The 21,582-nt window shown below is 45.8% G+C and overlaps 1 protein-coding gene across 8 annotated transcripts in view; it reads right to left on the bottom strand.

Annotated features, from left to right (window-relative positions):
- PPFIBP1 (PPFIA binding protein 1) overlaps positions 1-21,582 on the bottom strand; it is an 83,722-nt gene that overhangs the window by 19,782 nt on the left and 42,358 nt on the right. For 2 of the 8 annotated variants that reach the window (XM_027904769.1, XM_027904768.1), the window contains 9 exons: positions 20,421-20,583; positions 18,523-18,728; positions 9,393-9,479; positions 8,499-8,612; positions 7,827-7,958; positions 4,961-5,053; positions 4,377-4,469; positions 2,489-2,603; positions 1,247-1,279 (listed from right to left, as the gene is read on the bottom strand). In XM_027904769.1, the coding sequence (XP_027760570.1) occupies positions 1,247-1,279; positions 2,489-2,603; positions 4,377-4,469; positions 4,961-5,053; positions 7,827-7,958; positions 8,499-8,612; positions 9,393-9,479; positions 18,523-18,728; positions 20,421-20,484 (937 nt within the window). In that variant the 5' untranslated portion in view covers positions 20,485-20,583. Of the gene's footprint in view, positions 1-1,246; positions 1,280-2,488; positions 2,604-4,376; positions 4,470-4,960; positions 5,054-7,826; positions 7,959-8,498; positions 8,613-9,392; positions 9,480-13,532; positions 13,624-18,522; positions 18,729-20,420; positions 20,584-21,582 lie in introns of those variants that run through there. The other 6 variants (XM_027904771.1, XM_027904772.1, XM_027904773.1 and 3 more) reach the window with 5 other exon arrangements.

Genomic DNA, 21,582 nt, shown 5'->3' with positions numbered 1-21,582 from the left:
TGTTTAAATAAATAAAATGCAAGGAAATAAGAAAAACAAACAAACAAAATAAAAACCTGGAAGCAACTCGGTAATATCTGAAAGTAAACTTACAAATTAGAAGACAAAACATAAGCCATTTAAATTCTGGGTTGGGTGGAAATACATGGCAGAAATCCCTTTTCTTCAAAGCCTCTTCTCTGACAGTTTCATCAAGGAAATTATTAAATTCAGGAATTTTAGAGAATGGAAAACTCAAGAGTAAAACTACTGCCTGACTTTTCACCATCTCCACTTTTCAAACAGCCAAATAAGTACAAAGCAAAAAGTTCAAAATAAGAAACACTCCATTTGGAGTGCAATAAAATGCATTACAGCAGTCAACAAACACCCCAAATGGCATCCAAAAACCCACTATCCAAAGCAATGGGATTAATGGATATGATGAAGGAAGCATTGGGCAGTGATGCTTAATTACAGCCTTAATTCAGTGTGGATGTAGAAATTAGGACAGCACAATGGAATGAAACAAGTATTTGCTGTGATGAGCAGTCATGCTGGAATAAATATATATTCAGCCTTGGACCAGGTCCTTAACACAGACAACAGCACTTCATCTATAATCCTTATGTAGCAAGAAGTACAAATACATGGAAATATGTATGTTCTGGAGGTGTTCTGGACTAGAAATCCAAAGAGAATAGGAACAATCTCCCTTTTCTCCTAAAAATCCACCTCGTGTAAATGAAGTGAGCTTTAAATTTTGACAGGCAAACTTCCCGCCAAACTCATAGGCAAGAAAGCCCTTTACACTGTTCTAAAACTCCCCAAAAATTCTTGGAAAGCAAAACAGAGCAGGAAGAACATTTTCCTCCTTAATGACATGCAAGAAGAAAACAAGCTGCCTGGCAGGCTTTCCAGATGAAAGACATTTAGAAACCAAACCAGCAACTGAGCCACTTCCAGTGATTTTTCCCTGGCTGAAAATCTGGTTTTCTGGATTGCAGCTCAGCTGTATTTCACTGGGAGGCAACTGCTTTGTGGGTCTTGCTGAGACCAAATCTTTCTTTGCCTATCAGCTTTTCTTAGAAAAATTTGGTTTTTCAGTGTGATATCTCCACCCTTATTCTGCAGTGTTACTGTAAGGGTTATAGATGATGCAATCTGACCACGTTTGTTAAAGCAGTTTTGCAAACACATGCAGGGAGCTACTCTGGAAAGCACTTCTGGAATGCAAATGCGGGGGGAAAGACACCAGAAACCTTACTTTTGTCTTTGAGCTTCTTTTTACAGTTTTCATCTGTGCAGGAAAACCCATTGGATTTGAAATTAGCACGGAGGTTATGACATTAAATAACTTTTGAGAGAAAGCTGATAATAAAAAGAGACAAGTATTCCTCACTTCATTCAGCTAATGAGGCAGGTAATCTGGGCTTCTTAACATTGGTCCAAGGCAGAGGAAAACATGTTTGATCACAGCCAAAGATCTTCTGCTGAGCTGTACTGGAAACTAAACTAAAGCTGAGGACCTGAGGGCAATGGGAGTTCAAGCAGCTCCCCAGGAAAAAAAAGCCCTACATAAGTAGTCACGAATGCAACAAAATCAGACCTTGTTCACATTTAAATGTCCTTAAATGTGGTCACTTGCACTGATTTTAGCCAGTGGTTTTTGAGAACAGATCATTTTACTAAATAAAATGTGACAATCTAGACACAGCCTTTTCCTCCTCAGGTCAGGGGAGGAGACTAATCTGTTGTGGCTTTGTTTTTCCAAAAAACACACTTGGAAAGCATGATCTTAAAATCAGCAATAACTATCAGTGACATATATTCAGAATTTAAATTGCAGCAGGCCAAGAAAGTCTGTGGAAAATTCTTGTGAGGCTTTAACAAAAAAATAAATTTTAGTTTTCAATAACGGAAATCCTGAATCTAAGCTTAAATAAACACTAACTTAATTTCTTCTTTGCAAACAAATAAAAGAATTACCTGGCAAGGAACATGTGTGTGCTAATTCAAGCCTAACTAAGATTGGGACTTAACCAGTGCACAAATCTAGAATCAATCCTCAATTTCGCCTGCTTACAGGTAGGTCCACATTATACTTTGGTCTGCAGTTTGGCTATTCCATAGATAATAAAAAAAATAGCACAAAGCCCATAAATACTCAAGCAGGAAAATTTCCTTTTCGGGGAATTTGTTGAAATTCTTTTAAGTGTCTCTTGGCCAATACAAACTGCATCTTTTTAGGCCTCCAAAAAGCCACATAAAGATCTAGCTAGGGACAGATATCCTGATCGGTTCAAATGTGATCAAGAACTTGCTTTGACAGTAATTTCAGCAGTTGCATCATCAACATCCACTAAAGAAATATCTTACAAGAGGTAAACACAAAGCTTGTGACAATTGAGGCTTTTGTCAGTTATCTCCTGCACAAGCATTCCTGGAGACATGATCTCAGATGAGGTGACTGAGCAGGACATGGTGGCAGAGCCCCCTTTTCTCTTACCTCTGTCCAGGATTTCAATCCCTTCTCCTTTGAGCTTGCAAACCAATTTCTCGTGCAACCTTTTTACCTCGGCTTCCTTCTGCTCCAGTTTGTCTTTCAGAGCAGAGAGCTCATCCTGTAACAGAGACAGAGTCCCTCAGGGACACACAGCTCAGATGTTCCCAAAATTCCCTCCCAGGGAGCACACTGGGCAGATCCTCAGCCTGTGGAAACGACCCAGGGGCCCCCTGGCATTTACACCCACCAAACTGACCCTGAACATCACAACAGACCTCTGGGGGCAAAACCAGTGGTCTGGAATTGTCAGTCTCATTGGAAAGAGATTTTACATCTAAATTTAAAGGAGAAATAGTGAAGATTAAAAAAAAAAAAAAAAAGAAAAGGAGTTTGTTTATTTATTTAACCTTGCACAGACAGAAGAAGTGCAGGTGATGAGGGCAGAGGTTAAATCTGCAGAGATTTAGTTTGGTATTTACAGGGCATTTTGCATGTTCAAAGCCAAACAACCAGGCTGAGGACAGTTTCAGAAATAACCACTGCTTCTATGGAGGAAAAATCAACCACAACACCAGCGAGCACATGGACACACACACTGGAAAGCAGTTCAGACACAAATGTGGTACCTCTGCCACAGGCTGGGTTTGCTGATCAAGCACTGGGGAAGGAAGCTCAGAGCTGAGACTCTTGGGAATGAGACAGATGGTGTTTGGGGGAGTTGGGGTGTATTAGAAAAATGCTGTCAAATTTTAACTTAGATCCAACCATCTGCACTAGCAAGTGAACTGGCACAGCCCCATGCATTTAACTTTTTAAAATGTGAGTGGAATCCTACCCAGTTTAGTAACATGTTTTCTTTGATGTCCAAGGATATCTTGTGCAACAGCGTCATCAAGACAGGGCCCTCAGTGCAAATGTACCCAACACTGAAAATTTAATTTGTTTGGTTTGTAAACAAAACAAAACAAGGCAAGACTCAGCATTTTGGCATTAACAGCTTGTTAACTGACGTTTTAAATCCTTAAAGGAATAAACCAAACTAGAAAATGCCATGGCTTAGGTATTTTCCTGAGCTAACCCTCAAAAGACCTGTTGCAAATATGAAGTGCTGTCTGCAACCCAGATTACGGAATTGCTTGAAACTGGTTCATGTTTGCTCTAAAGCACCATAAAAATAAACAAAAAACAAACAAACCCAAACCACAGATCAATTAATTAGGATCAATCTTAAAACTGCCAAGAAATCAAAGTTTCTTCCACAACAGCGGTTGGGCAGTAAATACAGTTCTGCAGTGCTCCAGTGGGGCACTGATCCTGATGGGATTTCTGCCAGTGTAGGATCCATACTCCTCCAAAATAAGGCCACCTCTTGGTCACTTGAGAAGCTGCTGTTATACCCACAGGCAGCCAGAGCTGCATGTGGCTGTCAGTGTGTGCTTCTTCCCCCGAAATTAGAAACATGATATGCAAATTTACGTGTGGGAGAGAGGAGGGAGGGAGGGGAGTATGAAAGAATCACTATTTTCCAGCTAGTTTTCATGAATAAATTTTCTATAAAAGGGTGATACAAAGTTCTGCTTGAATAATGGATGTAAAAGCGACACACGAGGCAACCTTCCCTCGGAAGGGGAATGATTTTAACCCAAGTCTAATTCCATTATGTGTAACCTTACGCAAAGGTGACACCACTAAAACCCTCTCCCATGCCAAATGAAAGCTGTTTACAAGGCACATCTGCATCAGGAGCTCTGTAAAACGAGGCAGGGCACACTGCATACCACCACACAGCCAGTAATGAAGGACAGAGCGTGACAGCACGATGAGGGACAGACTGCAAAAAGGGACATGAAGGATTCAGAACAGGCCCAGTGTCCCCCAGAAACTACCCCACCTTTAGCATCTGGCTTTTTTGCTCCATCCGCTGCTTTTCATACTGCATCTGCCCCACTTTGATTTTCATACTAGAAAGTTTGGCCATTAAAGACTGGTAACAGAGACAGAGGAGTGAGAGAAAACTGAAGGCAGAAAAGAGACAAGGCTAAATGGCAAAGAGAAGTTAGACACTCAGAGCAACAGGCTGCTAGAAATACTTAGGTGCACGTTTTCACTTCAGAAGTGGCTTATTTTTAGCACATTGAGGAGAAAATAAATGCTAAATTTTGGTCCCAACTATGGCACACACTTCGTGTGCTGCAACTGGTGTTTCTTGACACACATGTGAAACAAGGCTCTAAACAGGTCATAAATGTACTGATAGAGCAAGGTAAGTTATCCTTCATAAAAAAAACACTGCTCAGGCTGCAAACCACAGCATGACATTTGGAAATAGCCCCTGGTGCTAAATGAGAACCATGACACCCAGGGCCTGAGAGGGCTCAGGATTTCGCAGGGTGCAGGCAGGGATTGGGGAAAAGAGAGTGAACTCCTAAAGCCTGACTGAGACCCATTTGTGCCCTTCCCCTCAGCCTCACTCACTTTGGTTGTTTTCAGCTTTTTCTCGTACTGGAGTCTTTCATTGTCCATCTCTCCCACTCTCAAGCGCAGTTCATTTATTTCCTGGATCAAATCCTGAGCGAAGGGAAAAAGAAGAGCAGAAACAATGAGAAAATTCACTAAAAAACCCCAGAACAACAGCTACCCATTGGTAGGAAAGTAGCAACAATAAAAGCAGCAATAAAAGGCACTCTGCACACAAAATCACACCACCTAAGTCAGGCAACTCAGAGCTCCCAGATACCCAGGGACTCTATTTCTCAGCTTTCATTTCTGTTCCCAGGTCTGATGGTCACCTTTGACACTCTGACAATTGATTTTGGGGGGGTTTCTCTCTCCTGCAGCATGACCCAATGTCACTGTGTGGCACTCACTGCTGAGTAGATTCCACCAGGATTCCAGAGCAGAAATGAAATTATTCTGATTAATCTCTTATGGACCTCCTGGGCAATCAGATCCTTTACCACCGGTAACTGGTGACCAAAAAACACCCTACAGTTTCTCTCAGGTGTTAAACAGAAGTTCAAGACAAGTCCTAACAGAATGCTTTGCCCCCAAAATATTTTCAATTACTCCCTTGTAAGTGTACCCCCCAAAAAATAAAAAAATCAATGATAACTTTGAGCTGTGGGGGGGTCAGAGGTTTTCCTTACTGGCACTGGGAACACAAAGTGCTCCTCTCAGAAACTCCTGTGCACAAGGGACACTGGTGGAGGTTAAATTATGAAGATCTCCCCGTGAGTGAGCCACTTTTACCCTCTGGCTGCCGCTTCAAAGGCTGGTTATGGACTCCTCCCTAAATAAACTCCCTTGTAAGGTATTTTCTTACATAAACTCAGCCCAGCTCAGACCACCCGTGTTCCTTAAGGAAAATAACGCTGGTGCCTGCTGAGAAAGTGGAAAGACTGGAATGATTGAAAGAACAGAACAATTACAAATCCCTGTTAAGTATACAATTAGCTTTGGGGAAAAGCTGTGTATTTGTGAACATCTAGACAGCAAATCCTAGAGCAGAAAGGCCCAGTGAAGCATCTGTTTCGAGAAAGGATGGAGAACATGAGTAACCAACCAAGCTGGAATGGGAAGTTGCATAAGAACATAAGGAACAACTGGATAATACAGGGATTTCATTTGAATGGTAATTCTGTAGGAGACAGTAGCTCCACAGAAGTTGTCAGATGTCAATGATGGTTTTTTTTTTTCTTTTTCCTGAATAAAACCAGAAGCAATAGTCATAGCTTTTCTGCCCTAGTTTGGGTAAGAATCTATTTCCATTCTGAACACTCCATGTAAATGCCATGATGTGTTTTGAGGTCAAATATTTTAAATATTCATTTAAATATTCAGCTCTGCTAAAATAGTTGATAATCTGCTACTTTAAACAGGAATACCATTGGATCAACAATGAATAAAATACTGTGTCATTCTGATTAAGCACTGCCTCCAAAATACCTTTTGGAGATTTTGTAAGGGCTGAGACCCTTACAATTGATCAGCCATTCATTTTTCCACTGAACCAAATGGAAATTAAGATATATTATCCCTATCAGTGTTTAAGCCTAAGCCTTTTTACAGCTATAAAGTGCTAAGCAAAGAAGAAACAATATAATAATTTCTCTCACACCAAACGACATAGTTCTGGTTTTCAAAGGGAGGGAGGAACATTTCAGTAATAGTTCATTAGTTCCAGCAGAAACACCCAGGAAATAAATCTACATAGCCCCTAATTAAATATAATTTAAGTTATTTTTATCAAGGGCATTAAGTGTATTTCAAGGTATTTCAAAGAGAAAGGTCTTCCCAGCCTTTGGCACAGAGCTTACAGAGCTGCAGTTCAGGGTGTGCTCCCCACACTGGAACCACTTTGCTGGGAACCAGCAGCTCCAGGTCCACCTTCTTGGTGTGTGAGTTGTGCTATTAAATCATGGAGAGACTGCAGTTTGGGGGGAAACAAAGGAAGGGGGAGTGCAGGAGAACTCTACAATCAACTAGATTTAATAAAAGTAAGGATAGAAAGAGAGGAAGCAAATCAGACCTGTTACCGAACTAGAGCAAAAGGTGACAGGAGGCACATGGACCCATCCCACAGCTTTGGAAAATGTGCTGTCACACAGCTGTCACCACCCACAGAATCACTTACTTTGAAATCTGGGGGTGATTCAAGTCATTAGTTTTTAACCTGTGGGCTTGGGGTCCAAGGGAAGCAATTCAAAAGCAAGCCCAACTTTTTTCCTTCTGCTCGTAAATCCGAGTGAGGAACGACGCTTCACTGGAAACTAAGGAGGTGGGAAACCACTGACTGAAGTGGAAATTTTTCTCTCCTGTGATTACAATATGGCTTTTTTCCTTCTAGAAATGAAGGACATCTGGAACATCCACAATACAAACACCTGACATTTCAGCTCCTTTACGAATCCAGAAGTGGAAACTTTGTTCTGCTTCGCAGGCAGACCCAAGGAACTTCTGATATGGGGTATGTCATCCTGGCACCAAAGCCTGGCCTGATACCTGGGGTTTCCTAGAAAAAAACTGGGTTTGCCCACCTGTTTCGAAGCTTTCTGGCTTCAAAAATGAACAAGGCTCAGCTGCACAGACCTGCAGTGCACAGAGGGCAAAGGCCCGAGGGGAGCAGTGCCAGGGCTGGCAGCTCTGATGGCAGGAATCCCAAAGTGCCTCCGGGAACCTTCCTTTGTAAAACCAGAATTTAACAAAGGGGACACTTCTTATTTTAAGAGATACATTTTTTTAACCTTAAAGATGAGTTCTCTTCTTGCCTGGTTCAGGTTCCCTTCAGGTAACGTGAAGACAGGCACAGCTTTCACAATTTATTCCATCTGGTTTTACTCACCTCCGTGTCCCTGAATCTGTCCTCATAGTCCAATCTATCCTTCTCTACAGAGGTAAGCTTTAATTTCAGAGTGGAAATCTCTGCCATAAGATCCAGCTTCTGAGTTTCAAGGGTTGTTCTGCTTAAAAGCTCCTGATTCAAGATAAAGAGGAAGAGAACAGAATTATTCACCCAAGGGGAAGAAACCAGTGATTTATTCTGACAGCTAAAGCTCCCCTTCATGGGGAAAAGCATCACCCTCTTCCTTGAACTGTGTGAAGCCCTGGGACACAGCTATTATCCATCTGACAGAGCCCAGGCACCTAGGATGCATCTGGGATCACGGGGGCACCACCATGGGCTGGCTGAGAAGAAAGCCTGTCTGCCATCACAGTGGCTGTGGGCAGCCAGGAGCTGGGAGGGGAACCCAGCCATCCTGCCACGGGGCTCTGATCTAAAGGCTCTTTGAAGTTCAGTGGGGAAGGACTCACAGAAGAGCAAAGTGGATTCCTACAGTGGGAAGCAGCACTGACATTACTGAGCACAAAGACTTGAAAGCAAATATGGTAGGAAATTACCCCTGAGCTAAGAGATACCAAGGGTGCAACACCTCGGAGTGCACTGCTCTCCCCACAGGGTGTTTAGGACAGCAGGAGGAGCAGACAGCAGGGCAGGCACGGCGCTGTGAAATACCTGCTGCAGCATCTCCTCCGTGGCATTCAGCTTCTCCCTGTGCTCCTCCAGGCAGAACTCCAGATCCCGAATCTTCTCTCCTTGGGCCTCCACCTGGTCTGTGAGCACACTAACCTGGAGAGGAAGGGATGAACGTTCAGCACCTCGAGTCAGTGCCAGCTGAGGAACTGCACGTGAGCAACGGTGCCGGCTGGGCCAGGGGGAATGGGACCATGCAGGGAGCAGAGGGAGCAGCAGAGCTCTGCCTTGGACACAACACTTGGCAAGGGCATTGCAGTTCTGCATCTCCCCTCCTGGCTTGTCCTGGAAGTTTCCATGAGGGGTGGCTGCTGCACTTTGCTACCAACAGTCATGCCTTTGCTGTGACAATCCATTAATTAAACCCATTAGTTCCCACCTCAACAACCAAATAGCCCGATCTCCCTGCTCACAATTTATTCTCCTTCCCCAGGGATCACACACTGTGTACCATAACAACCAGTTCCTCCTCTTGAGAGCAAAAAAAAGCAAAGGAGGTTAAAACACACAGCCCCAGGCTGGGCAGGATCCAGACAACACCTTTGAGACACCTTTCCTAAGGACAGGACATCTGTCTCCTGAGGCAGCCAGCATGGGAATGGTCATGGAAAGCAGGGATCTTAAGGATTTACATGAGTGTGGGTAGGTGGCTGCCCTGCAGACACGCTCAGCTAACAAGATTCACAGACAGATGGGATACACAGACAGAAAGGCCTTTGCATTCCTCCTGCAATCTCAGTCCACACCCATCCTTAATCCGGGTTAACTGTACAAGGCATCACAACTTCAAATAAATTCTCAGAGGTTTTTATCACATGATATAAAAAAATCTCATGAATGCAAGAGCAAAAGAAAATAACTGGGGTGACAACTCACTTGCAGAACAAGAGATTCCTTATCGTTTTCCAGACGAGCCAGCCTTTCCTGATAAACATCTCCATTCCCAGATATGTGTCCATTAGTCTGAAAAAGACAGCAAATATTGCACAGTCAGCAATTGTACCACAGTGCCATCCAATGCTATCAGCACACTCAGGGACCGTTTTTAGTCTGCAGAGTTTTGTAGTATTTCTCCAGCCCCCCAAGGGTTACATATCAAATACACTGCCAACAAAGGACACACCACTCAGGAAAGAATTGTTCAAGGGCTCCAAGATGAGAAAGGAAGAACCTTCTGGTGCCCCAGTTCTGCAAAAGTCACTTACTGTGCATTCAGCATTTTGCTAACAAAATTTGGACTCAACCGCATCCAAGGTTAAGCCAGACTGCAAGAAGACAAATACCCTGAGACATTCAGCAAGTGAAAAAATAAATAAATAAATAAATGTGCAATCTACAAGATGTGTGTTATGCTTCTCGCAAGTCGTACACACAGCAAGAGACATCTTTTCACATCAGGCACATCTTACTGGGTAGGGGTGAACGTCTGCACTCTGAACACATCTCTCTGCAAAGCTGCCTGAGGCTAAAGAGAAACAAGAATACATGCTAATGCTATCAGAGAGTTCAGAGGAATCAGCAACTTTCTCCATAATGACTTCCATGCTCTTGAGCAGCGAGAAGGGGTTTATTCTATCCATATTCAAAGCTGTCTCAAAGCACTCTGTGATCCACGCCACGATCAGACCTCGGCTCAGAACAGAAATTCCTGTTGCCATCGTTGCATAAATTGCTTAGAGGAGGCTGAGAAGCTGCTCTGAAATCCAGCAGAGACACCCCCCAACACTGAGGGGCCTCAATTGCCTCCTGAATACATGATGAGCCTTGCCAAAACACAGACTGAACCCCTGCCTCCCAACCACCACATCAGCACCCGAACCACTGACCCTCCCGACACCTCCAGTCAGCGCAACCAGACAGGAATCAGCTGAAACCAAAGGCTGTGTGAGGAAAGCGTGGGGAGGCAGGTCCTGGTGTCACACCACGATGAAAATGCCTTTACAGTGCTGTGAAAACCAGCGAGGTGTTAAAGCAGAATGTTAGTCACTGAGCTCAGCATCTTGCCAAGACACCTTTGTTGCTGAACTCCCTTCGCGTTTCTGACACGAAAATCCGCTTTGCTCAGCACGTCACACTTGGCTTCAAAACAGGAGCGTTTGGAGAGGGACAGCTCAGGCCAGAGCTGTGCACTGACATCAGAAACAGGGAGGAGGGAACCCCAAACAGCACAGGAACAAAGGCTGTTCTCGCTCAAAGCCAAATAAAAGGGCTTAAAGAATCACAGACTCGTTAAGGCTGGAAAATACCTCCAAGATCATCAAGTCCAACCATCAACCCAGCACCACGTTCACCACTAAACCACGTCCTCAAGAGCCACATCCACATGTGTTTTACATCCCTCCAGGGATGCTGACTCCACCACCTCCCTCCAATGCTTGATAACCCTTTCAGGGAAGAAAATTTTTCATAGTATCTGACCTAAACCTCCCCTGGTGCAACGTAAGGCCATTTCCTCTCCTGACAAATGCTGAGGGCAGTTCATCCTTTCTCTAGGAGAAACCTTGCAGAGATGTCTCAGTTTTGCAAGCTGTGTGTACTGGGGGCAAAGATCTCTTTTGTGGCTACTGCCAGAAACATTTCCTAAAACCTGCATAAAAGCAGACCAAAACCAGAAAACCTCGTGTACAACCCAAGGGTAGCTGGCTTTTTGCCTGAGCTGTTTTAATTTCTGCAAGGTAGGACTGACTCTTCATTTTAGGCATAAAAAGTCAAGAAAGTCACTGACTTTGGTTTCAGTGGAGGAAAAGATGACACAGAAAGACCAGGGCAGCTACTTCCAAGAGCAGCAGCCCCAGCCCCTCCCAGGACGGTGCAGAGACCAGGGACCTGCAGGCAACGGGCAGATGCCTTCCCAGATCTTTGCTCTGCACTGTCTGAGGTAAAAAGTTGATTCCTGGCATGATATCCTTCCCAGAGAGATGAGAAAGGAAGAGGGGAAATGAAACACGGGAAAAGAAGGACAGAGTAATGATGGCAGTGGGTGGGACTGAAGAGAAACGGAGAGGGAAGATGCCCAAACACTGAATATGGGAAAGAAACGCATGAGGAGATGAGGTGGATGGGGCCTTTACAGCAAGGAAGCGGATCCAGGAAAGTCTGAAAGATGCCAGGAGACCTGGTGTGTGCAAAACCTGGGTGAGCAACACTCAGTGTGTCCTTCAGGAGTGTCTCTCCAGCTGGGAACCTGCATCCTCCCCCTGGGACTGAGCCTGGCAACCACTCACCCTGCAGAGCAATGGCTTCGCTTTGGGGGAGAAAAAAAAGAATAAGAGAAGCAAAAAAGAAAAGTAAATGTTTGATTCAACAGCATAGTTGGGGCAGTTGGTAGTTCTGGATCAAATTTGTATCATTTAAGTCAATACAGGATTAACACAGTTTACGAGCTGTTCAAAGAAAGCTTTCCCTTTTCCAAAGAAGGCTCTTTTCATCAGCAACTTCAAATCTATCTTCAATTAAACAGTTGGACTTTGCATGTGTTTTCAGTTTAGGGATTAACAGCAAAACACTGCACGGCAAGAGAACGCAGATTTACCAGTACAGATTCTAATCCTAAAAACAAAAGAACAGTTGTCAAAACGCCACTGAGGCTTCACAGAAGTTTGAGGTTAAGCATTTACTTAAAATGCCTCATAAGATCAGACCCAGTGCACTTAGAAACTCTCCAAGATCAATCCGTGGCTAATCTGTTAAACACGTGTGGAAGCTTTGTCTGTAATCATCTAAGTGTAAAAATCCACGCTGCTCTGGAGGGAATTATTCCTGGAGTAAGCAGATGCATCACCAAACTTTCACAGCTTGTCTGCCTTCATTCTCTAATCCCCTTTCCCTGCAAGTGAGTTAGCATTCCAAACCACAGGGAAGTTTCTAATAGCTGTTGGTTTAAACCTCCTAATAAAAAAAATAAATAAATTATATATAAAAAAAAATAAATCCATTTCCTCTCAGTTGCTGAATTCTCCTTTCAAAGATAACTCATTTTTTAGCCTATCACAGCTGATACCCTCATTTCCCTTCATTTTCTCTCCTGCTTTCAGAGGAGGGAAATAAGCAGCACAAATCACACTGCTCTTGCTGTATGTGCAGTTTGATTTGTATAGAAGGAGCTGCCACTCCACAGCATCATCTCCTTGTGCAGCAGATTGCACCGACTGCTTGGACCACCACAGGCAAGTCAACAGTTGGGCAAGTGAGCTGTCCCTGACACCTCTTCCCTGACCATCTGGAGTTAAATTAGAGCTCATCTACATGCTTACACTGTTCACATCATTAGAATACACATTACCTATGCTTAGTTAAACAAAGCTGCTGCTGTTCTGCTTGTTCCCTCAGCCTTAGGGAGTCCCCTGCAAGGGGGTTACTCCAGCCCCAGCCACCTCAACGTCACTTTGTGTGCCACGGGAAGAGCCTCCAGGTTTTCCAAGTGAAGTATTTGGATCCAGAGCCATAACAGCTTTACTCTCTGTAAGCACTGATTCTGTCCCAAATTTATACTGGTCTGAGCACAATTCATACAGTGTTCAACCAGTTTGTGTGGGACCCCACCACTGCCCTCCCAAACTGGCATCTCCTGCATTTCACGCTTCCCTGCTCATCCCTCTGAATATCTGCACGTGCCCTGGAAGCAGACAGGCAGACCTGCTGCTGAGCCTTTCCTAAACTTTACACCTTAGTTCCTCCTTACAGAATGAGAAGGGACAGAAAAAAACCCCCACAAAAACCCTTTCAACCCCCCCACTCCCATGTTACATTTTAAAGGTTTCACTGCAATAAAAGTGAATTCTGAAAGAAAACCAGCTTAAGACAGCCCTTCACTCTGAGACCTTTACCTGAAACATTCTGTAAATACCAATATTGAACAGGGAAGATGCACTCGTGTCACAGCGTTCCCCTTCCTCAACAGCAGCACGGCTGGTGCTCGATCCCAGAGGAGGACGAAATTCCCATTCCCGGCGTCGCCCAGCTCTGGCTTGTCAGCGGGAGAAGCGCAGGAGGCAGAACAAACACGGAGCTCCTTACCTTATTTAGCCACACGCAGTGCCCGTGAATGTCCCAGCTGTACTCCATGCTGGTCATGGCTATTTCCATGCAGCCCAGGGGCTGTGCGGATAAGCCAGGCTGGCACCGTCAGGGCTGTGCCGAGCCGAGCCCACGCGGGGGTGACGCGGTTCAGGCTCCCCCTCCTGAGCTGGGATGGAGCGAACAGCGGGAGCGGGAGATGCGGGAAGCGCAGCCCGGGAAGATGCGGGAAGCGCAGCCCGGGAAGCAGCAGCGCTCGTCGGGCGGAGCGAGCGGCTCTGGGGAATTAACACATCAAAGCCCGGCGGGGAACTCTCCCAACCCGCATCACCCCGGCGCAGCGAGGCGGGGAGGTGGCAGAGCAAGGACAGCCCCGCGCACCTCCACCCGTGTCAGCATCACCCCCTGCCCTGCTCCTCCCGGCCCCGCGGAAACCACCCGCCCCGAGGAGCAATTCCCACCCCTCCACACGACTGCGGAGTGAAGAGAAGGGAGCTTGCTTTGCCTCGATGGGCTATTAATCGGAAAAAGCTGGAAGGACACATGTAATTAATTCACTTGTAGACGCCAAGAAAGAAATGGGAGGAAAAGGTTGACTCAGCTGTCCCAGGTCTCACGAGTGGCTTGGTCTCAAGTTTATGTCATGCTTAAGGATGAGGTAAAATGCAACAATAACAACCAACCTCTGTCCTCAGGTTCAAGTTTCAGCTGACCCAGTAACAGCAGCAGCACAAAAAAATCCTTAATGTATTTTACCACAGAGCCCGACTCAGGGAGTCCTGTGGATTACCCCCAAAAAACACAGCTTTTATAGTGGAAAGAAACATTTAAAACTACCACTGAGAGATAAAAATCTCAAAAGCATGAACACTGAGTAATCCAGAGCAACTCAGCAGAGCAGAAGAGGAGCAGGAGCTGTGTGCTTTTTAAACCACACTGATGCATTTTGGATTGGGAATGGTGATTTTTGACGGCTCTGCCATCAGGGCTGCATGGGTTGTTCTTACTGCTGATGAACTCACGAAGATGCCACGCCAAGATGAGCCTGTGGTATCTTCCAGGGTTAAAAGACATACCAGTCTGGGTGAAGAACAAGAAGCAGGGTCCTGCATTTCAAGAACTTTGGGAGGCAGATCTCTCCCAGACATGAAGTACTGCTGGCAGGGAATTTACCACAACAAGCTGAGACAGTATCACAAGACTCTTTGATTCTGCACACTTGAGGAGGGATCTCAGGTATTTGGTGGTAAACACCCATGTGCCACACATTCATTCCCATAGGAGCTTCTGACAGCTAAACCCAGCAGCAGCAGCAGCAGCTGAACCATATGACTGCACTGTACGCCCACACCAGGATAATCAAACAACAAACCTCGGTTTGAAGACGAGATTTTTCCATGAATAAGAAATCTGAGGTGATTTCTGGCTAACCAAACCGCTTCCTCCACCGAGGAACCACCCTGCTGCCCAAACAGGTCAACACATCTCGGGAAGATTACAAGCCATGTTTATCCAGCAAGGAAGGTTTCTCTCTAAAAGCTAACATTCCCTGTGAACTCTCACTACTCCCCAGTCAGTCTGGAAGGACCAATTTGTTGAAAAATTGTCCAAATCTGAAGCTGGGCTGTGAGGCAGCAGCAACACTCTGGATTGCACAAGCAAGCCACTCTGTGCAATACAAAACACAAATCAATCTTCTGATGAGCTGAACAAGTTCTATGGTTGGACTTGGTAAATCATCTCAGAGGTCTTTTCCAACCTTAATGATTCCATGATTCTACATAATTCAATAAGCCTTTGGAGGCCAGAAAGTTCGTTTTGCTTGACAGTCAACTTCAGAAATTTGCTTCTGGAGAGAAAATAATTAACAAAACATGTATTTTATATATATATACACACACACATAAATTCAGAAAGTCATTCCAGAGCTAAAACCACAGTTGCACTTGTTGTGGGTTTTAAAGAAGTGTTATCCTGGCTGGTTCATTCCAGGGGCACACCCTTTAAAGAGGGAAAGGCACTCAACAGGACCCATATACACAAGTTCAGATCAGGAGCTTGGGGAAAATGGCTCTGAGACGTGGGAAGAGAATGTCCACCCACTCCCTCCCTTCACTCTTCTTTTTAACAAGACACAGTTGGTTTCTTCTTTCTGGGAAGGCTGTTGCATAAGATGTATTTTTTAAAAACATTAAACCAAAAAACCCAAAACACTTCCAAGAAAAGTAATAACCAGCAAGAAAACTGTCTCTTCCTTCAACTGAAGCAAAAACTGGAGCAACATTCACAACCCTTACACACCGAGAGGAGCACAAAGGAAGTGGTTCAGGGACACAGGGCAGCCCATCCTGGCAGGGCAGAACCGAGTGCTCTGCCCTATCTTACAGAAGCAACTTTGGGAGACTGCTGTCATCCCTTTTCCCAATTCAGGCACCAGCGGTTTCCCTGCAGGGCCAGGAGAGGATTTTTCTCTTGTGACACAGTGTTTGGCAGCAGCAAACACTATTTGTGTTTTCCCCTGAGACACAAGAAGCTTGCTTACAGCTTGGGATGGGATGCCACGCACCAGTTCCAGCAGCCTGGAACAGCCCAGAGGATGCAGCTTCGTGCATGGAGGATTAAACCAGAGACAAACAAGGGAAATGTCTGCCCTTCCTCGGTAAGGATGGGCACAGCCGCCAAAAACCTTCCTGCAAATCATTCACAGAATATGCTGAGTTGGAAGGAACCCACAAAGACCATCGAGTCCAACTCCTGGCCCTGCACAGGACCATCCCCAAGAGTCAAACCATCTGCCTGAGGGCATTGTCCAAAGCCTCCTGGAGCTCTGGCAGCCTTGGGGCTGTGCCCACTGCCCTGGGCAGCCTGTTCAGTGCCAACCACCCTCTGGGGGAAGAACCTTTTCCCAATATCCAACCTAAACGCCTTCCTGCTCAGAAAGGGCCTGGCAACACTGGTGACACCTGCAAATCCTGTGGCTGTAGCAAAGTGTAAGTGCAATGTTCAGTCTTTCCTCCCAGGGGCTTCAAGGATGCCAGAGAATACAGGGGAATGACTTGAGGCAGACTGAGGAGTAACTGAGGCATTGATGGAATAGCTATTTTCTGCAGTCTCTGGTGCTCACAACCCCTGCACATCCTCCCCAGGGGTCGGGAGGCACTAAACTGAACGGCACAACAGAGCCCTTCCCCTCCCACTCAGCCCTTGGGTGCAACAAAAGATCCATCACTGTCTCACTGCCACGTGGTGATTCCACCTCACGGGGTCTGAAGGACCTCATCCCAGATCCCAACAGCCAGGCATCCCTAACTCCCACATTTGCCATCACCAGAGGTCACAGCTCATTAATCTCAGCAGGCACTGCAGCCCTCCAGCCACGCTGCTGGGCCCCATTTACTCCACAGGAGATCAGCAGCACCAAGTGTGGATTACTCTGAGCACCATGGGAAAGAGTTCACCCTCCAAGACTGTTTATCTGGCATTTTTCTTGATTTACAAAGGCCATACTTGCATCAACCTGTGATGTCCCTCAGTTCCTGCTCCACACAGCCTAGTTACAGCGATGTGCACTGCTGTATGTTAGGCAGGAAGGGAATGCTGATGTTGGCAGGAACTCTGTGTGTGTTCAAGATCTGACTCCAGTGTCACTCCCGTCTCCTCCTCCTGATCCCAGCGCTGGCTGCCACACTTTGACAGTGGGGGCGAGGTCCAAACCCCACTGGAGGCAGTGGGAAAGCTCCCACGTGCTTCGTTAAGGTTCAGGCATTTTCAAAGGAGTAGTTCAAAGCAAAGGGGGAAAAAAACCCAGAAAATGAAGGCTCTTCCCTCAAACCTTCCTGCAAGAAGCGAGTCCTCACATTGCTGTGCTCAGCCCCCATGACAGCAGATGGCATGAAGGGTCACCCAGCACCAGCCACAGCACACTCACCTTTTGGTAAGTACATGATTTTATTTCCCAGGGTAGTCTTCAGGTAACCTACACTTGAATAATCTTTGATTTTTGGGGGAAAACCAAGTTGTGGGGAAAGAACTGCCTTGTCAGTTATATTTCTGTGTATTTTTAAAGTAAGTGACAAAAACTGGCTGATTCAGAAACACAGAAAATAATAAATATGGTTTGGTATCCAGATGAAAGGGATGCTGAGCTTACACCACTCACTTCTGTTATAAATCAGGTAAGGAGGCTCAATAATAACACCAGTTCCTGCAGAAAACACGTTGCCACAAACGCTTTTCAGTGAAAAGTATTCGCAGAATATGCTGAGTTGGAAGGGACCACAGGGATCCTTGAATACAACTGGCTCTGCACAGGACCATCCCCAAGACTCACACCCTGTGCCTGAGGGTATCACCCAAACCCTCCTGCAGCTCTGGCAGCCTTGGTGCTGTGCCCACTGCCCTGGGCAGCCTGTTCAGTGCCAACCACCCTCTGGGGAAAGAACCTTTTCCCAATATCCGACATAAACCTGCCCTGACACAGCTCCAGCCATTCCCTGGGGGCTGTCCCTGCTCCCCCCAGAGCAGAGCTCAGTCCTGCCCTTCCTCTTCCCTCACAAGGAAGTTGTAAATGCAGTGAGGTCTTCCCTCAGTCTCCCCTCAGCTGAACACACCAAGTGCCCCCATACAGCTTCAAATCAAGGCCCTTCCCCATCTTTGTTGCCCTCCTTTGAAAACAACCTTTTCCCCCCACCTAAGCATCTGATTCTTATAAAAACATCTTTCCCCAGCCCTCTGAGGTGAAACAGCAGTGGCCAAATACTTTTTGCTCCCTCCATTTCCCCATCAGAGAAAACAGAGCCCAACCCGCTGGGACCGGCCTTGGAGCCCCAGCTTTCCCAAGGCGCCACAAGCAGCACCTCCAGCCCAAAATCTCTTCCCTTTGCTTCCCCAAAACTTATTCCAAGCTCTTTGAACACCTTCATACAGCAGAGTCAGTCTAGCTAAGACACAGAAGGAGCCTGTCAGGGGGTAGGGTGAGGTGAGACATTACCATCTGGCTCTGGAGCCACTCGACCAGCGCCTCCGCCGTGGAGTCCGGGATCTGGCAGCGCAGCCCCTCTCGCTCCTCCGCTTCCATCATCTCCAGCAAGCCCCGCAAATCCTCCACCAGGTGCAGCGCCCGCAGGCCCCCCATGAAGGGCGAGGTGGGGGACTGGCAGTCGAAGATGCCGTTGGAATATTCCAGCGCCTTGGAGCCTGGAGGGAGCAAAACCACACGGGGAGGGGTCAACGCCAGGAGAGCGGGAAGGAGCTGGGAAATGGCAGTGGTTGTTCCTGGTAGTTTATCCCAGCCAAACGTGGCGCTGGGGCTGTGGGATTCCACCCACACATTTGGGAAAGCTCCTGCAGGAAGGAGCTGGGCTGACCCACAGGGGGTGGGAATGCCACAGCCATGCCCATGGATTCAGGGCTCCCCGGGATAGATCAGAAACAAAAGGTACTTTGGGGACAAGGCGCTCCCTGAGTCACCCCCAGGGATGAACCATCCCAGTCAGGCAGTGGTGGGGTCCAGAGGTGTCCAGACCACACCGTGCCCTGCAGTTTTTCCCGTTAGGAATACGTTATGCTGCTCTAAGGAATTTCAGATTTTTTAAAAGAATAAAGGAAAATACGAAGAGAAATAAAAAAAAGACCAAATCACTCCTCCACAGCAATAGATTTTAAACTCGGCAATTTGACACGGTAGCACTGACATTTGCATGTTAATAAAGAGAAAAATCTCTCATTTGCATAAACCCACAGTATGTATATTTGACCTACATTAGAAGTCGCTACATATTAAGTAAGCAGGGAAAGTATGAATTCAGGAATTAAGGTTGATTTAAGTCAACCTAGCTAATTCCAACTATAATTCCAGTACACTGATTTTGTGACCTTAATTCTGTAATACCTCGGCACAATGAGATGTGTTCATGACAGACCTTCGTTTGCACTGTCAACTTCTAGAAACTACAATGATATGCACTTCCATGAACTTTCATTCATTTCATCTGGCAAGCCACAAAAACCCAAGTATTCTGCTAAATTCCCTTTGAAAAAAAAAATAAGGAGAAAAAAAATCCCCACAACAGCACAGGAGCCGATACCCCTTTGTTATATTATTTTATAGGGCTGTCCAGAGACGTGGGTAAATGAAGTCTGTGGTGACTTAAACCTTCCAACATCACATTTTGTTTTTATATTAAGCCTCACTCCTGCCATTACCAACTCAGGCTCTTGGAAACACAAATACTTGACTGGATCCAAATACCAGTGTCTACTTATGGAAATTACTAAAGTCACAGCTTGTATGTATTTTTAGAGATCATTATGATCAAACTGAATCCCCTTTACATTTGTTCCTGCCATGTGTCCTTAAGATCTTCGGGAAAACTGCAGAGAAGAGTCATTGTTCAAACAAACCATGCACTGCATGATTATTTTCTTTCCCTAAGGGAAATTATTTAAGTGGAACTATTAAAAACTTTATAACTGTGTTGCTATACCTGCAGAACATTTTTTTTTTCCAGTTTGGGTAGCTGTTTGCACTGCTTTGATGGAATAGGATTAAACCATTAGCTTCTTTCTGCTTTGCTCCTCTGTGTTTTCTAACTCACTAAAAAAGCAGAGGTTGTATTCTTTGTGATGCCTCTCCTTGGGTCATTTAAAATTTACAGGGACTTATAAAAAGTTCAAATGTTCAAGGCAGGTCCAAGCCAAATATTTGAAGCCAAAGCATTACAATTTTAAAGAAAAAAAAAAAAAAGAAAGAAAATTCAAGTCATGTTTTAACTCCTCAGAGTTAAACCAATTACAAGCACATTCCCTTCTCAGCCTGAAACTCTGTCCTCCAGGTAAGAGGAAGGAGGACCCAAAAAGCCAAGCGAGCCAGCTGCCCCAGGTTTTTACCTGCTATGATGCCATCCATCTGCTCCAGAGCCGCAGCCAGCATGTCACTTGCATCACTCATCATCTTCTCTCTTCCCAGGAACAATCCCCAGCTACACCATCAAGGAGCCAGAAAACCCCGGGAGCGTGAGCTGGGTCCAGAGCCTCCCGTCTGCAACGTAATCTGCAAGAGAGAATTTCACTTCACTCCTGTTCTCTGCACTCACACATCCTTTGCTGACCAGCACAGGCCCCAGAGGGGTTCACTGCCAGGCAGGAACTGGCACCAAGGAATCAGAGCTCCAACCTGATGTCCCAGATTCTGCCCATGGCCCGCTCTGCCCACAGGTCCATGCCACTGAAATCCCACCTGGCACTTCAGGAGCTCACACAGGAGACAATTCTGTCACTAAAAGGAAGCTGCATCTCAGCAATAAACCAAGGGTGTCACCTGCTGTATTTTTCTCCCCAGGAGTTTGCTGGTATAGAAAAAGAGGATTCTGACCATTTTGGATGTCTGACAATCCACAAGTCCCAGGCATGCAAGTATTTGCTTGCAGGCAGGATGTCTCAGATGGCCATGAGTCAGTGGGTTTGGTGTGCAGGCACAGAGTATCCCTGCCAGGACACTGCTCTGAGTTTAGCAGATTCACACCCTGACAATGGTTGTGCTTTTACCCTCAAACTCCTAAAAAGATCTTACCCTCAAAGCCAGAGGTGGTCCCCACAGGAGTATCTCCAGCAGAGTCTGGAAAAGCAAAGCTGCTGCTTGGGCAGGTGAACTAGACCTGAAATCCTGATGGGCTCCAAGTTAAGCAGGTGCTTAGGAAGGTGGCTGCACCTGCCAGAGGAATTCCCAATCCCTCCATCCCGGCACAAGGGACACACAAACCACCAAAATAGCCCAGACTGCTTTGGCTTTCATCTAAGGCACGTGAGAGTGTTCTGCTATAAATAAGACACTTAGGGAACAAAGCTAAAGAAACACCAGGAAGGAAAACTCGCTTTAACCTTTGCATGCCCTGCCATTTGGGTTTTGTATTAGGCCACACCACTGCTGACACTTGCCCCAACATAAGCAATTAAGAAAGTTGTTCACAGCGTCTCTGGCAGAAGTCCTGGAAAACAGTCTACTGGAAAACAAGGCAAAACAAAAATTCATGGTATAAACTGAATTTTTCCC

This window comes from Empidonax traillii, unplaced genomic scaffold, assembly GCF_003031625.1.
Source record: "Empidonax traillii isolate 1590-97213 ecotype Southwest subspecies unplaced genomic scaffold, ASM303162v1 scaffold1087:size276498, whole genome shotgun sequence".
NCBI classification, from domain to species: domain Eukaryota; kingdom Metazoa; phylum Chordata; class Aves; order Passeriformes; family Tyrannidae; genus Empidonax; species Empidonax traillii.
The sequence above is the reverse complement of the archived record's forward strand: the minus strand, read 5'-3'. Positions and strand labels throughout refer to the sequence as shown.